The sequence below is a fragment of the Oncorhynchus gorbuscha genome, linkage group LG07 (genome assembly GCF_021184085.1).
Source record: "Oncorhynchus gorbuscha isolate QuinsamMale2020 ecotype Even-year linkage group LG07, OgorEven_v1.0, whole genome shotgun sequence".
Lineage (NCBI taxonomy): Eukaryota > Metazoa > Chordata > Actinopteri > Salmoniformes > Salmonidae > Oncorhynchus > Oncorhynchus gorbuscha.
In genome coordinates, this window is record NC_060179.1 from 86,578,207 (window position 1) to 86,594,299 (window position 16,093).

General features: G+C 44.9%; 2 protein-coding genes across 2 annotated transcripts in view; both read left to right on the top strand.

Annotated features, from left to right (window-relative positions):
- The window catches only part of LOC124039065 (AT-rich interactive domain-containing protein 4B-like), a 908,546-nt gene that overhangs the window by 625,711 nt on the left and 266,742 nt on the right, over nt 1–16,093 (top strand). The window lies entirely within an intron of this gene.
- Nucleotides 1–16,093, top strand: part of LOC124040452 (kelch domain-containing protein 3-like) — a 225,925-nt gene that overhangs the window by 98,233 nt on the left and 111,599 nt on the right. The window contains exons 4-5 of the mRNA XM_046357667.1: nt 2,323–2,438; nt 14,953–15,024. Of these exons, the coding sequence (XP_046213623.1) occupies nt 2,323–2,438; nt 14,953–15,024 (188 nt within the window). The remainder of the gene's footprint in view (nt 1–2,322; nt 2,439–14,952; nt 15,025–16,093) is intronic.

Genomic DNA, 16,093 nt, shown 5'->3' on the forward strand with positions numbered 1-16,093 from the left:
GCGTGGCGGATGTGTTGTTACCAACCCTTACCACCTGGGGGCAGACCGTCAGGAAGTCCAGGATCCAGTTGCAGAGGGAGGTGTTTAGTCCCAGGGTCCTTAGCTTATTGATGTGCTTTGAGGACACTATGGTGTTGAATGCTGAGCTGTAGTCAATGAACAGCATTCTCAGATAGGTGTCCCTTTTGTCAAGGTGGGATAGGAAAGTGTGGAATGCAGTAGAGATTACATCATCTGTGGATCTGTTGGGGCGGTTTTCAAATTGGAGTGGGTCTAGGGTTTCTGGGATAATGGTGTTGATGTGAGCCATGATTTGCCGTTCAAAGCACTTTATGGCTACAGACGTGAGTGCTATGGGTCGGTAGACATTTAGGTACGCTACCTTAGTGTTCTTGGGCACAGGGACTATGGTTGTCTGCTTAAAACATGTTGGTATTGCAGACTCGGACAAGGAGTGGTTTAAAATGTCAGTGAAGGCACTTGCCAGTTGGTCAGCACATACTCTGAGTAGACGTCCTGGTAATCCGTCTGGCCCTGCGGCCTTGTGAATGTTGACCTGTTTAAAGGTCTTACTCACATCGGCTGCAGAGAGAGTGATCACACAGTCTTCCGGAACAGCTGGTGCTCTCATGCATGTTTCAGTGTTATTAGTCTCGAAGCGAGCATAGAAGCCCATGACTGATGTGGTGTACTCCTCAATTCCATCTGTAGAATCCTGGAACCTGTGGCTTAGCATCTGCTTCATCTGACCACTTTTTTATTGATCCAGTCACTAGTGCTCCGTGCTTTAATTTTTGCAGCTGTTGATACAGTGGATAACCGGCCAGCTGTATGTTGGTAATGTCGTTGTTCAGCCATGACTCCATGAAGTTTAGTAGTTTAATCTTCCGCGTAGGTCATCATTTTATTTGACAAAGATTGCAATTTTTCTCGCGGAATGGAAGGAAGTGGGGGTTTATTCGATCGCCTACGAGTTCTCAGAAGGCAACCCGCCCTCGGGCCCCTTTTTCTCCACCTCTTCACGCAATTGACGGGGATCTGGGCCTGTTCCCGGGAAGCAGTATATCATTCACATCGGACTCGTTTAAAGCAAAAAAAGGATTCTGCCATTCCGTGGTGGGTAATCGCAGTCTGATGCCCAGAAGTTTTTTTCGGTCATAAGAGACAGTAGCAGCAACATTATGTACAAAAAAGTAAAAAAATATGTTACAAACAACGCAAAGAAACGAACAAAGAACTGTGGTCAGTTTGTATTATTTGTAAATGAAATGTAAGTGTTGTGGCTGGTGAGGTTCTACTTGGGGAGAGTGAGTCCACCTAGAGACCGAAGTGAGATGAGTCACCACAAGTGTTTATTAATGTCCTTTAATTGTGAAATGGGCGATCAGGCATAAGGTCCTGCAGCAGCACTTTCAATAAGCAGGAACAAAAAATATAATTATAAATGAAGAGTCGATGTCACACAAACAACTTTATTTTGAATAGCTTACGTATTGTGCATTTATAGAAGTCAACAACAATCAGATGAAACAGTGTTATTTAGCTTATAATATTTTATAACACTTGAATGAACATTGACTTAGTCTTAAAACGAATAGGCCTTTTATCCTTAAGCTATGCCTTATCGCTGTCGAACTGTCAGAATCCTAAATGTACAATCAGATTAAAACAAATGATTATTTATAACATTCTTTATAACAAGGAATATAACCCCCGGAGTAGTGAACTCAGCAGGATGACAGACCCTATTAACCTTTTTGCGGTCCGTATCATTGTTCTAGGAGGCTACACCAGATATACCAAACAGGCCTTATCATTGTTCTAGGAGGCTACACCAGATGTACCAAACAGGCCTTATCATTGTTCTAGAGGCTACACCAGATGTACCAAACAGGCCTTATCATTGTTCTAGGAGGCTACACCAGATGTACCAAACAGGCCTTATCATTGTTCTAGGAGGCTACACCAGATGTACCAAACAGGCCTTATCATTGTTCTAGGAGGCTACACCAGATGTACCAAACAGGCCTTATCATTGTTCTAGGAGGCTACACCAGATGTACCAAACAGGCCTTATCATTGTTCTAGGAGGCTACACCAGATGTACCAAACAGGCCTTATCATTGTTCTAGGAGGCTACACTTTGGATCAGTTTGTTTTGTAAGTGAAGATGCATTTTATGAAGAATAAAGCAGTCTAGTTTCCAGTGGATCTCCAACGTCTGTCTGTCTCTCTGTCTGTCTCTCTGTCTGTCTCTCTGTATGTCTGTCTGTGATGATGTGTTTCTCTGTGTGAGGTTAACGTGTCTGTTTTGAACTTTAGACAACCACCGGTGGTTCATCCCTAAGATTTCTGGAATGGTTCCGGGGGCGAGAGATGGCCACTCTGCCTGCATCCTGGGGAAGGCCATGTACATCTTTGGAGGATACGAGCAGCTGGTGAGTCCTGACCTCTAACCCTGACCCCTTTGTCCTGCTGAAGGCCATGTACTTCTTTGGAGGGTACAAGCAGCTGGTATTAGTGCTGAGCAATTAACCAACATTTTGGTTATTTTATCCTTTTTTAAACAACTAATTGATCCATGTCAGTTCAATTATTTGAATTCCATTTCATAGAGTTTTTTTCTGTGAGCTTTATGCTGTAGCGATAAATCAGATCAAGCCTGAACTGTGCGATGTTGTAGTTTTATATAATATTCTACAAACTGTAGTTTAGCGCAGAAAACGTAGGAATGAACTACAATGACCATGATCCATTGCGCGGCCGCTTAACTTCTTTCGGATCTTTGGGACGCTAGCGTCCCACCACGACAACATCCGGTGAAATTGCATTGCGCAAAATTCAAAAAACGAAAGTAGTAATATTAAACATTCATATAAATTCAAGTGTTATATTATACACCATTCTTTAGCTTATAATCTTGGTAATCGAACCACTTTGTCCGATTTACAATAGGCTTTACGGTGAAAGCATAGCATTTGATTGTCTGAGGACAGCGCCTCACCCACTTCCCACATTAACATGAATTCATAACCTGCACAGGTGTCACAAAACTCAAAAATAGCTAAAATAAATCACTTACCTTTGAAGATCTTCATCTTTTTGCAATCCAAAGAGTCCCAGTTACACAATGAATGGTCGTTTTATTCGTTCCTAATCAATCCTCATGTACCCTAATTTGTAAATAAACAATACAATTTAAGATGGAAAATAGTTATGTTCATTCCCGGAGATTAACTTGTTGACGCTACCCATCCCGGTAGAGGGATAATTGTCATCAGCAACCGCTGAATAGCATAGCGCCACAGTCAAATAATATTACTAAAAATATTAATATTCATGAAATCACAAGTGCAATATAGGAAAACACAGTTTAGCCTTTTGTTAATCCAGCTGTCGTCTCAGATTTTGAAATTATGCTTTACAGCGAAAGCAATCCAAGCGTTTGTGTAAATTTATCGATGGCATAGCATAACATTATGTACACTAAGCATTAAGTAGCTAGGTCACGAAAATCAGAAAAGCAATCAAAAAAATAGGTTACCTTTGATGATCTTCGGATGTTTTCACTCACGAGACTCCCAGTTACACAACAAATGTTCCTTTTGTTCCATAAAGATTATTTTTATAACCAAAATACCAACGTTTGTTTGTCGCGTTATGTTCAGAAATCCACAGGAAAGAGCGGTCACTACAACACAGACGTATATTCCAAATAATATCCATAATGTCCACAGAAACATGTCAAACGTTTTTTACAATCAATACTCAGGTTGTTTTTAAAATATATCTTTGATAATATATCAACCAAGTGTGTAGCTTTTTCAATAGTACCGGGAGGAACAATGGCCGCTTTACTCTATAGCGCAAAACTCACTCTGAGAGCCCCCACCTGTCCACTTACACAATGTGATCTTTCACGCTCATTTTTCAAAATAAAAGCCTGAAACTATGTCTAAAGACTGTTGACACCTTAGGGAAGCCATAGAACAAGGCATCTGGTTAATATCCCTTTAAATGGAGGATAGCCATGCATAGGAACAGAGGTTTCAAAATAAGAGGCACTTCCTGATTGGATTTTCCTCAGGTCTGTAATATCAGTACTGTTATACTCACAGACAATATATTTTTTTACAGTTTTGGAAACTTTAGAGTGTTTTCTATACTAATCTGACAATTATATTTATATTATAGTTTCTGGGGCTGAGAAATAGGCAGTTTCAAATGGGTACGTTTTTTTAGCCAAAAATGAAAATACTGCCCTCTACACACAAAAGGTTAATAACCAACCACAAACATTTTCCAACCAAGCAGAGGCATAACGAATGTCAGAAATAGCTGTAAAATGCCTCCCGGGTGGCGCAGTGGTTAAGGGGCGCTGTACTGCAGCGCCAGCTGTGCCATCAGAGACTCTGGGTTCGCGCCCAGGCTGTGTTGTAACCAGGCGCGAGGGCTTGGACGGTAGGGATGTCCTTGTCTCATCGCGCACCAGCGACTCCTGTGGCAGTGCGCGCTAACCAAGGTTGCCAGGTGCACGGTGTTTCCTCAGACACATTGGTGCGGCTGGCTTCTGGGTTGGATGCGCGCTGTGTTAAGAAGCAGTGCGGCTTGGTTGGGTTGTGTATCGGAGGACGCATGACTTTCAACCTTCGTCTCTCCCGAGCCCGTACGGGAGTTGTAGCGATGAGACAAGATAGTAGCTACTAAAACAATTGGACACCACGAAATTGGGGAGAAAAAGGGGTAAAATTCAATAAAAAAATAAAATAAAATACATTACCTTTGACGATCTTCATCTTTGTGCAATCCAAAGGGTCCCAGTTAAACAATGAATGGTCGTTTTGTTTGATAAAGTCCTTCTTTATATCCCATAAATGTCAGTTTATTTGGTGCTTCTGATTCAGAAATCCACCCTTTTCCCACTCGCCTACAAAGAATCTAAAAAGTTACCTGTAAACTTCGTCCAAACAATTCAAACAACGTTTCTAATCCAACCTCAGGTACCCTAATATGTAAATAATTGATACAATTTAAGACGAAATAAACTGTGTTCAATACCAGAGAAAAATAACGAGGAGCACGAGGAACTCATTCACACACACCAAAAGACTAGAATCCTTGTGAGGGATACTTTGAAAGAATACGAATACTTCTTAATTTTTCAAAAATCAAGCATGAAACAATTTCTAAAGACTCTTGACATCTACTGGAAGCCATAGGAACTGCAATCTGGGCCCTAATTATTAGACTTTCCCATAGAAAAGCATTGAAAAGTCCAATGACTTCACAAAAATAATTCCTAGATGGATTGTCCTCGGGGTTTCGCCTGCCAAATAATTTCTGTTATACGCACAGACATTATTTTAACAGTTTTAGAAACTTTAGAGTGTTTTCTATCCAATACTAACAGGCAGTAACAGGCAGTTTACTTTGGGCACCTGAGTAACAGGCAGTTTACTTTGGGCACCTCAGTCATCCAAACTTCCGAATACTGCCTCTTAGCCTTAAAAGGTTTAACATGTCCAGTCTGTGCGGAGCAATAATTATGCCCCGTTTACATCGTGATGTACTTCATTACGTCATCTTCACAGTCTTGCCTCACGACTGAACGGACAACTGTAGTTTTTGTAACGCCAAATGGAGGAGAACATGTCTCTAGTGAGAGATCGCAACATTTTGGAAGATCGCAAAATATGATATTTTCATTCAAGACATATAAGTATATTGTTTCAGAGGTTATAAAACATCAAATCAAATCAAATTTATTTATATAGCCCTTCGTACGTCAGCTGATATCTCAAAGTGCTGTACAGAAACCCAGCCTAAAACCCCAAACAGCAAACAATGCAGGTGTAAAAGCACGGTGGCTAGGAAAAACTCCCTAGAAAGGCCAAAACCTAGGAAGAAACCTAGAGAGGAACCGGGCTATGTGGGGTGGCCAGTCCTCTTCTGGCTGTGCCGGGTAGAGATTATAACAGAACATGACCAAGATGTTCAAATGTTCATAAATGACCAGCATGGTCAAATAATAATAAGGCAGAACAGTTGAAACTGGAGCAGCAGCACAGTCAGGTGGACTGGGGACAGCAAGGAGCCATCATGTCAGGTAGTCCTGGGGCACAGTCCTAGGGCTCAGGTCCTCCGAGAGAGAGAAAGAAAGAGAGAATTAGAGAGAGCATATGTGGGGTGGCCAGTCCTCTTCCGGCTGTGCCGGGTGGAGATTATAACAGAACGTGGCCAAGATGTTCAAATGTTCATAAATGACCAGCATGGTTGAATAATAGTAAGGCAGAACAGTTGAAACTGGAGCAGGAGCATGGCCAGGTGGACTGGGGACAGCAAGGAGTCCTCATGTCAGGTAGTCCTGGGACATGGTCCTAGGGCCCAGGCCAGTTGAAACTGGAGCAGCAGCATGGCCAGGTGGACTGGGGACAGCAAGGAGTCATCATGTCAGGTAGTCCTGGGGCATGGTTCTAGGGCTCAGGTCCTCCGAGAGAGAGAAAGAAAGAGAGAAGGAGAGAATTAGAGAACGCACACTTAGATTTACACAGGACACCGAATAGGACAGGAGAAGTACTCCAGATAAACAAACTGACCCTAGCCCCCGACACATAAACTACTGCAGCATAAATACTGGAGGCTGAGACAGGAGGGGTCAGGAGACACTGTGGCCCCATCCGAGGACACCCCCGGACAGGGCCAAACAGGAAGGATATAACCCCACCCACTTTGCCAAAGCACAGCCCCCACACCACTAGAGGGAAATCTTCAACCACCAACTTACCATCCTGAGACAAGGCCGAGTATAGCCCACAAAGATCTCCGACACGGTACAACCCAAGGGGGGAACCCAGACAGGCCGACCACAACAGTGAATCAACCCACCCAGGTGACGCACCCCCCAGGGACGGCACGAGAGAGCCCCAGCAAGCCAGTGACTCAGCCCCGTAACAGGGCTAGAGGCAGAGAATCCCAGTGGAAAAAGGGGAACCGGCCAGGCAGAGACAGCAAGGGCGGTTCGTTGCTCCAGAGCCTTTCCGTTCACCTTCCCACTCCTGGGCCAGACCACACTCAATCATATGACCCACTGAAGAGATGAGTCTTCAGTAAAGACTTAAAGGTTGAGACCGAGTTTGCGTCTCTGACATGGGTAGGCAGACCGTTCCATAAAAATGGAGCTCTATAGGAGAAAGCCCTGCCTCCAGCTGTTTGCTTAGAAATTCTAGGGACAATTAGGAGGCCTGCGTCTTGTGACCGTAGCGTACGTATAGGTATGTACGGCAGGACCAAATCAGAGAGGTAGGTAGGAGCAAGCCCATGTAATGCTTTGTAGGTTAGCAGTAAAACCTTGAAATCAGCCCTTGCTTTGACAGGAAGCCAGTGTAGAGAGGCTAGCACTGGAGTAATATGATCAAATTTTTTGGTTCTAGTCAGGATTCTAGCAGCCGTATTTAGCACTAACTGAAGTTTATTTAGTGCTTTATCCGGGTAGCCGGAAAATAGAGCATTGCAGTAGTCTAACCTAGAAGTGACAAAAGCATGGATTAATTTTTCTGCATCATTTTTGGACAGAAAGTTTCTGATTTTTGCAATGTTACGTAGATGGAAAAAAGCTATCCTCGAAATGGTCTTGATGTGTTCTTCAAAAGAGAGATCAGGGTCCAGAGTAACGCCGAGGTCCTTCACAGTTTTATTTGAGACGACTGTACAACCATTAAGATTAATTGTCAGATTCAACAGAAGATCTCTTTGTTTCTTGGGACCTAGAACAAGCATCTCTGTTTTGTCCGAGTTTAATAGTAGAAAGTTTGCAGCCATCCACTTCCTTATGTCTGAAACACATGCTTCTAGCGAGGGCAATTTTGGTGCTTCACCATGTTTCATTGAAATGTACAGCTGTGTGTCATCCGCATAGCAGTGAAAGTTTACATTATGTTTTCGAATAACATCCCCAAGAGGTAAAATATATAGTGAAAACAATAGTGGTCCTAAAACAGAACCTTGAGGAACACCGAAATGTACAGTTGATTTGTCAGAGGACAAACCATTCACAGAGACAAACTGATATCTTTCCGACAGATAAGACCTAAACCAGGCCAGAACATGTCCGTGTAGACCAATTTGGGTTTCCAATCTCTCCAAAAGAATGTGGTGATCGATGGTATCAAAAGCAGCACTAAGGTCTAGGAGCACGAGGACAGATGCAGAGCCTCGGTCCGATGCCATCAAAATGTCATTTACCACCTTCACAAGTGCCGTCTCAGTGCTATGATGGGGTCTAAAACCAGACTGAAGCATTTCGTATACATTGTTTGTCTTCAGGAAGGCAGTGAGTTGCTGCGCAACAGCCTTCTCTAAAATCTTTGAGAGGAATGGAAGATTCGATATAGGCCGATAGTTTTTTATATTTTCTGGGTCAAGGTTTGGCTTTTTCAAGAGAGGCTTTATTACTGCCACTTTTAGTGAGTTTGGTACACATCCAGTGGATAGAGAGCCGTTTATTATGTTCAACATAGGAGGGCCAAGCACAGGAAGCAGCTCTTTCAGTAGTTTAGTTGGAATAGGGTCCAGTATACAGCTTGAAGGTTTAGAGGCCATGATTATTTTCATCATTGTGTCAAGAGATATAGTACTAAAACACTTGAGCGTCTCTCTTGATCCTAGGTCCTGGCAGAGTTGTGCAGACTCAGGACAACTGAGGTTTGGAGGAATACGTAGGTTTAAAGAGGAGTCCGTAATTTGCTTTCTAATAATCATAATCTTTTCCTCAAAGAAGTTCATGAATTTATCACTGCTAAAGTGCAAGTCATCCTCTCTTGGGGAATGCTGCTTTTTAGTTAGCTTTGCCACAGTATCAAAAAGGAATTTCGGATTGTTCTTATTTTCCTCAATTAAGTTAGAAAAATAGGACGATCGAGCAGCAGTAAGGGCTCTTCGGTACTGCACGGTACCATCCTTCCAAGCTAGTCGGAAGACTTCCAGTTTGGTGTGGCGCCATTTCCGTTCCAATTTTCTGGAAGCTTGCTTCAGAGCTCGGGTATTTTCTGTGTACCATGTAAACATGTTTTCTTTAGTTACTTTTTCCTCAACTTGTTTCTCTAACTTTATAGCAAGTCAAGTTAGCTTGTACTGCAGAGCAGCTAGCTAGCTAAAAGCTAGGCTAGTTTGACGATACCATTGTAGCTAGCTAAAATCTAGGCTAGGTTGAAGATACCATTGTAGCTAGCTAAAATCTAGGCTAGGTTGAAGATACCATTGTAGCTAGCTAAAATCTAGGCTAGGTTGAAGATACCATTGTAGCTAGCTAAAATCTAGGCTAGGTTGAAGATACCATGTAGCTAGCTAAAATCTAGACTGGGTTGAAGATACCATTGTAGGTAGCTAAAATCTAGACTGGGTTGAAGATACCATTGTAGCCAGTGACCTTCACCTAATAAATATCATCAAATACAAACCACATCAGAATAAACTTAAACAGGAGGCAACAGTCATATCATATAATTGGCCTAACAGCCAATGTGTATTTTTAAATATTACTATTAAAATAGTCCTCACTTATAGGAATTGGTAATTGTTTCAAAGTTGCTAGCTATTCCATAAAGCCATCATCGAAAACCAAATGTTCATATCCTCAGTTTCGGTAACTTTTTATTCTTTGACGGACTCGGGCTCGACTGAAGACGACGCAAAATTGAACATTTCAGTGTCCATCTCGCAACTGCACGGTGCTGTTGCGTTTTCACTCCATTGTGGATTTCTCAATTTAAATGCATGGCATTCAGCGTAATGTAACTGAGTGCTTATTGGAAATGTGAATGAGGCTCAAAGCCTCTGTTTTCGGTGATAGCTTTATGGGATAGCTAGCAACTTTTAAACCATTACCCATTCCTATGAGTGAGTACTATTTTAATCATAATGTTAAACAATACACATTGACTGTTAAGCCAGTCAAATGATATGCCTCCTGTTTAAGTTTATTGTGATGTTAATGAAGTTTGTTTATAATAATCATTAGGTGAAGGTCGCTAGCCACAATCTATCTTCAACCTAGCATAGCTTCTAGCCAGCTAGCTGCTCTGCATTGCAGGTTAGCTTGACTTGCTATAAAGTTAGAGTAACAAGTTGAGGAAAACATAACTAAACATGTTTGATCACCTGAAACAATATATTTATCCTGTCTTGAATGAAAAGGTCATATTTTGTGATCTCAGACGAGAGACAGGCTCTCCTCCATCCTCCTGGAACGAATTGCAAAAATCGCTGAAGTTGGAGACTTTTATCTCCCTCACCAACTTCAAACATCAGCTATCCGAGCAGCTAACCGATCGCTGCAGCTGTACATAGTCTATAGGAAAATAGCCCACCCATTTTCACCTACCTCATTCCCATACTGTTTTTATACTGTTTTTATTTATTTATTTTTCTGCTCTTTTGCACACCAATATCTCTACCTGTACATGACCATCTGATCATTTATCACTCCAGTGTTAATCTGCAAAATTGTATTATTCGCCTACCTCCTCATGCCTTTTGCACACATTGTATATAGACTGCCCATTTTTTCTACTGTGTTATTGACTTGTTAATTGTTTATTCCATGTGTAACTCTGTGTTGTCTGTTCACACTGCTATGCTTTATCTTGGCCAGGTCGCAGTTGCAATTGAGAACTTGTTCTCAACTAGCCTACCTGGTTAAATAAAGGTTAAATAAAATAAAATAAAAATCTTGTGCTGCAGACACTACAGTTGTGGGGCAAGACTGTGAAGATGACAAACGGCAATGTAAACAGGGCATAATTCTTGCTCCGCAGACTGGACATGTTTAAGCGGGAGGCAATGGATCATGGTCATTGTAGTTAATTACCACGTTTTCTGCGCTAAACTACAGGATGTAGAATATTGGTATTTTGGAAACTACAACTCCCTGCTACATCGCACAGTTCAGGCTTGAGCTGATTTTCCTCTCCGGAAACTGCACATCGAGCTCACAGAAAAAATACAACGAAATGGAATTCAAATAATTGAACTGATGTCGGTCAGTAAGTTATTTTAAAACCGAAAAATAACCAAGATTTCGGTTAATCGCTCAGCACTAATACATCACGATGTAGACTGGGTATGAGAGAAGTGCAAACGCGCGATTGAGAAAGATAGAACGCAGTTGATCTTGATACTTTATGACTGCTGAATACAAACTACCTATTATTTACGTTGAAGAACTACTAAAATAGAGATTTTGTCAGACAGGAGCAGCTGACTTGGAAGGCAATAATAAAGTCATCAAATAAAACAAATATTTGATTAAAGTGATGTGAATAACTGATGGTTAATGAGTGATCAGCAGTCATGGGCAGTCACTACCATCATGGGACTTGTATTAGTAGTTTTATTCTGCATTACAGCATTCAACCCACAGTGCATTTAATGTCCATTTACATTTACATTTAAGTCATTTAGCAGACGCTCTTATCCAGAGCGACTTACAAATTGGTGCATTCACCTTAAGACATCCAGTGGAACAGTCACTTTACAATAGTGCATCTAAATCTTAAAGGGAAGGGGGGGTGAGAGGGATTACTTATCCTATCCTAGGTATTCCTTAAAGAGGTGGGGTTTCAGGTGTCTCCGGAAGGTGGTGATTGACTCCGCTGTCCTGGCGTCGTGAGGGAGTTTGTTCCACCATTGGGGGGCCAGAGCAGCGAACAGTTTTGACTGGGCTGAGCGGGAGCTGTACTTCCTCAGTGGTAGGGAGGCGAGCAGGCCAGAGGTGGATGAACGCAGTGCCCTTGTTTGGGTGTAGGGCCTGATCAGAGCCTGGAGGTACTGAGGTGCCGTTCCCCTCACAGCTCCGTAGGCAAGCACCATGGTCTTGTAGCGGATGCGAGCTTCAACTGGAAGCCAGTGGAGAGAGCGGAGGAGCGGGGTGACGTGAGAGAACTTGGGAAGGTTGAACACCAGACGGGCTGCGGCGTTCTGGATGAGTTGTAGGGGTTTAATGGCACAGGCAGGGAGCCCAGCCAACAGCGAGTTGCAGTAATCCAGACGGGAGATGACAAGTGCCTGGATTAGGACCTGCGCCGCTTCCTGTGTGAGGCAGGGTCGTACTCTGCGGATGTTGTAGAGCATGAACCTACAGGAACGGGCCACCGCCTTGATGTTAGTTGAGAACGACAGGGTGTTGTCCAGGATCACGCCAAGGTTCTTAGCGCTCTGGGAGGAGGACACAATGGAGTTGTCAACCGTGATGGCGAGATCATGGAACGGGCAGTCCTTCCCCGGGAGGAAGAGCAGCTCCGTCTTGCCGAGGTTCAGCTTGAGGTGGTGATCCGTAATCCACACTGATATGTCTGCCAGACATGCAGAGATGCGATTCGCCACCTGGTCATCAGAAGGGGGAAAGGAGAAGATGAATTGTGTGTCGTCTGCATAGCAATGATAGGAGAGACCATGTGAGGTTATGACAGAGCCAAGTGACTTGGTGTATAGCGAGAATAGGAGAGGGCCTAGAACAGAGCCCTGGGGGACACCAGTGGTGAGAGCGCGTGGTGAGGAGACAGATTCACGCCACGCCACCTGGTAGGAGCGACCTGTCAGGTAGGACGCAATCCAAGCGTGGGCCGCGCCGGAGATGCCCAACTCTGAGAGGGTGGAGAGGAGGATCTGATGGTTCACAGTATCGAAGGCAGCCGATAGATCTAGAAGGATGAGAGCAGAGGAGAGAGAGTTAGCTTTAGCAGTGCGGAGGGCCTCCGTGATACAGAGGAGAGCAGTCTCAGTTGAATGACTAGTCTTGAAACCTGACTGATTTGGATCAAGAAGGTCATTCAGAGAGAGATAGCGGGAGAGCTGGCCAAGGACGGCACGTTCAAGAGTTTTGGGGAGAAAAGAAAGAAGGGATACTGGTCTGTAGTTGTTGACATCGGAGGGATCGAGTGTAGGTTTTTTCAGAAGGGGTGCAACTCTCGCTCTCTTGAAGACGGAAGGGACGTAGCCAGCGGTCAGGGATGAGTTGATGAGCGAGGTGAGGTAAGGGAGAAGGTCTCCGGAAATGGTCTGGAGAAGAGAGGAGGGGATAGGGTCAAGCGGGCAGGTTGTTGGGCGGCCGGCCGTCACAAGACGCGAGATTTCATCTGGAGAGAGAGGGGAGAAAGAGGTCAGAGCACAGGGTAGGGCAGTGTGAGCAGAACCAGCGGTGTCGTTTGACTTAGCAAACGAGGATCGGATGTCGTCGACCTTCTTTTCAAAATGGCTGACGAAGTCATCTGCAGAGAGGGGGAGGAGGGGGGAGGGGAGGAGGATTCAGGAGAAGGTGGCAAAGAGCTTCCTAGGGTTAGAGGCAGATGCTTGGAATTTAGAGTGGTAGAAAGTGGCTTTAGCAGCAGAGACAGAGGAGGAAAATGTAGAGAGGAGGGAGTGAAAGGATGCCAGGTCCGCAGGGAGGCGAGTTTTCCTCCATTTCCGCTCGGCTGCCCGGAGCCCTGTTCTGTGAGCTCGCAATGAGTCATCGAGCCACGGAGCGGGTGGGGAGGACCGAGCCGGCCTGGAGGATAGGGGACATAGAGAGTCAAAGGATGCAGAGAGGGAGGAGAGGAGGGTTGAGGAGGCAGAATCAGGAGATAGGTTGGAGAAGGTTTGAGCGGAGGGAAGAGATGATAGGATGGAAGAGGAGAGAGTAGCGGGGGAGAGAGAGCGAAGGTTGGGACGGCGCGATACCATCCGAGTAGGGGCCGTGTGGGAGGTGTTGGATGAGAGCGAGAGGGAAAAGGATACAAGGTAGTGGTCGGAGACTTGGAGGGGAGTTGCAATGAGGTTAGTGGAAGAACAGCATCTAGTAAAGATGAGGTCGAGCGTATTGCCTGCCTTGTGAGTAGGGGGAAGGTGAGAGGGTGAGGTCAAAAGAGGAGAGGAGTGGAAAGAAGGAGGCAGAGAGGAATGAGTCAAAGGTAGACGTGGGGAGGTTAAAGTCGCCCAGAACTGTGAGAGGTGAGCCGTCCTCAGGAAAGGAGCTTATCAAGGCATCAAGCTCAATGATGAACTCTCCGAGGGAACCTGGAGGGCGATAAATGATAAGGATGTTAAGCTTGAAAGGGCTGGTAACTGTGACAGCATGGAATTCAAAGGAGGCGATAGACAGATGGGTAAGGGGAGAAAGAGAGAATGACCACTTGGGAGAGATGAGGATCCCGGTGCCACCACCCCGCTGACCAGAAGCTCTCGGGGTGTGCGAGAACACGTGGGCGGACGAAGAGAGAGCAGTAGGAGTAGCAGTGTTGTCTGTGGTGATCCATGTTTCCGTCAGTGCCAAGAAGTCGAGGGACTGTAGGGAGGCATAGGCTGAGATGAACTCTGCCTTGTTGACCGCAGATCGGCAGTTCCAGAGGCTACCGGAGACCTGGAGCTCCACGTGGGTCGTGCGCGCTGGGACCACCAGATTAGGGTGGCCGCGGCCACGCGGTGTGGAGCGTTTGTATGGTCTGTGCAGAGAGGAGAGAACAGGGATAGACAGACACATAGTTGACAGGCTACAGATGAGGCTACGCTAATGCAAAGGAGATTGGAATGACAAGTGGACTACACGTCTCGAATGTTCAGAAAGTTAACCTGACGTAGCAAGAATCTTATTGACTAAAATGATTAAAATGATACAGTACTGCTGAAGTAGGCTAGCTGGCAGTGGGTGCGTTGTTGACCCTACACTAATCAAGTCGTTCCATTGTTAAAAAACATTAAAACAGAAAACCTTGATCATTTTTCAATAATCGAACCGACCTCATCACTAATCGCTCATCAGTAGCTGGTAAGAGTACTAACTGAACCATAGATGCATATCTCTATTCTCTCTGCACAACATGGCAGTGAATGAGTTACCAACAGAAGCTCTCTGTTTCCTCTGTATGATGTTACCATGACATTCTCCTGTCCTCTCGTCTCCTTTTCTCTCTTCTGTTCCAGGCTGACTGCTTCTCCAATGACATCCACAAGCTGGACACCACAACCATGGCCTGGTCACTAATCAATACAAGGGTGAGTTACCTTACATTTGAGTCATTTAGTAGTAGACGCTCTTATCCAGAATGACTTACAGTGGGGACTGCATACATTAATGTACTTCTTCGTACTCGTCTCCCGTGGGAATTTAACCCACAGCCTTGGCTTTTCAAGCGCCATGCTCTACCAACAGATTTCAATTTTTGGGCATTTCTAGTCCAGTGCAGTGGTCTTATTGAGCAAATATAACAGCGTCCTTTCACCATCCGTTGGGAGACTAGAAGCACTAAAAGCCTGGGAGAGAAGATTATACACAGTACAAATCTTTAGGAACACCTTTAGCCAATAGAACAGCCTCAATTTGTCGGGGCATGGACTCAAGATGTCGAAAGCGTTCCACAGGGATGCTTCGTTTTTTAGAAAGGAGGTCAGAGATCTGGCGTGTGTGATGTGTGATGTGTGATGCCAGGACAGAAACCTCTCTCTCAACGTGAGCAAGACAAAGGAACTGATAGTGGACTACAGGAAAAGGAGGGACGAACACGCCCACATTCAGATCGATGGGGCTGTAGTGGAGCAGGTTGAGAGCTTCAAGTTCGTTGATGTCCACATCACCAACAAATTATCATGGCCTAACCACACCAAGAAAGTCGTGAAGAGGGCACGACAACACCTTTTCCCCCTCAGGAGACTGAAAAGATTTGGCACCATCGAGAGCAACCTGACCGGTTGCATCACCGCCTGGTGTGGCAACTGCTCAGCATCCGACCGTAAGGCGTTAGAGGGTAGTGCGTATGGCCCATTGAATCCCTGGGGCGAAGCTTACTGCCAACCAGGACCTATATACTAGGCGGTGTCCATCTCACCACCTGGTCAGAGCCCTCCATCTCTCTACCTGGACAGAGCCCTCCATCTCTCTACCTGGACAGAGCCCTCCATCTCTCTACCTGGACAGAGTCCTCCATCTCTCTACCTGGACAGAGCCCTCCATCTCTCTACCTGGACAGAGCCCTCCATCTCTCTACCTGGACAGAGCCCTCCATCTCTCTACCTGGTCAGAGCCCTCCATCTCTCCACCTGGTCAGAGCCCTCCATCTCTCTACCT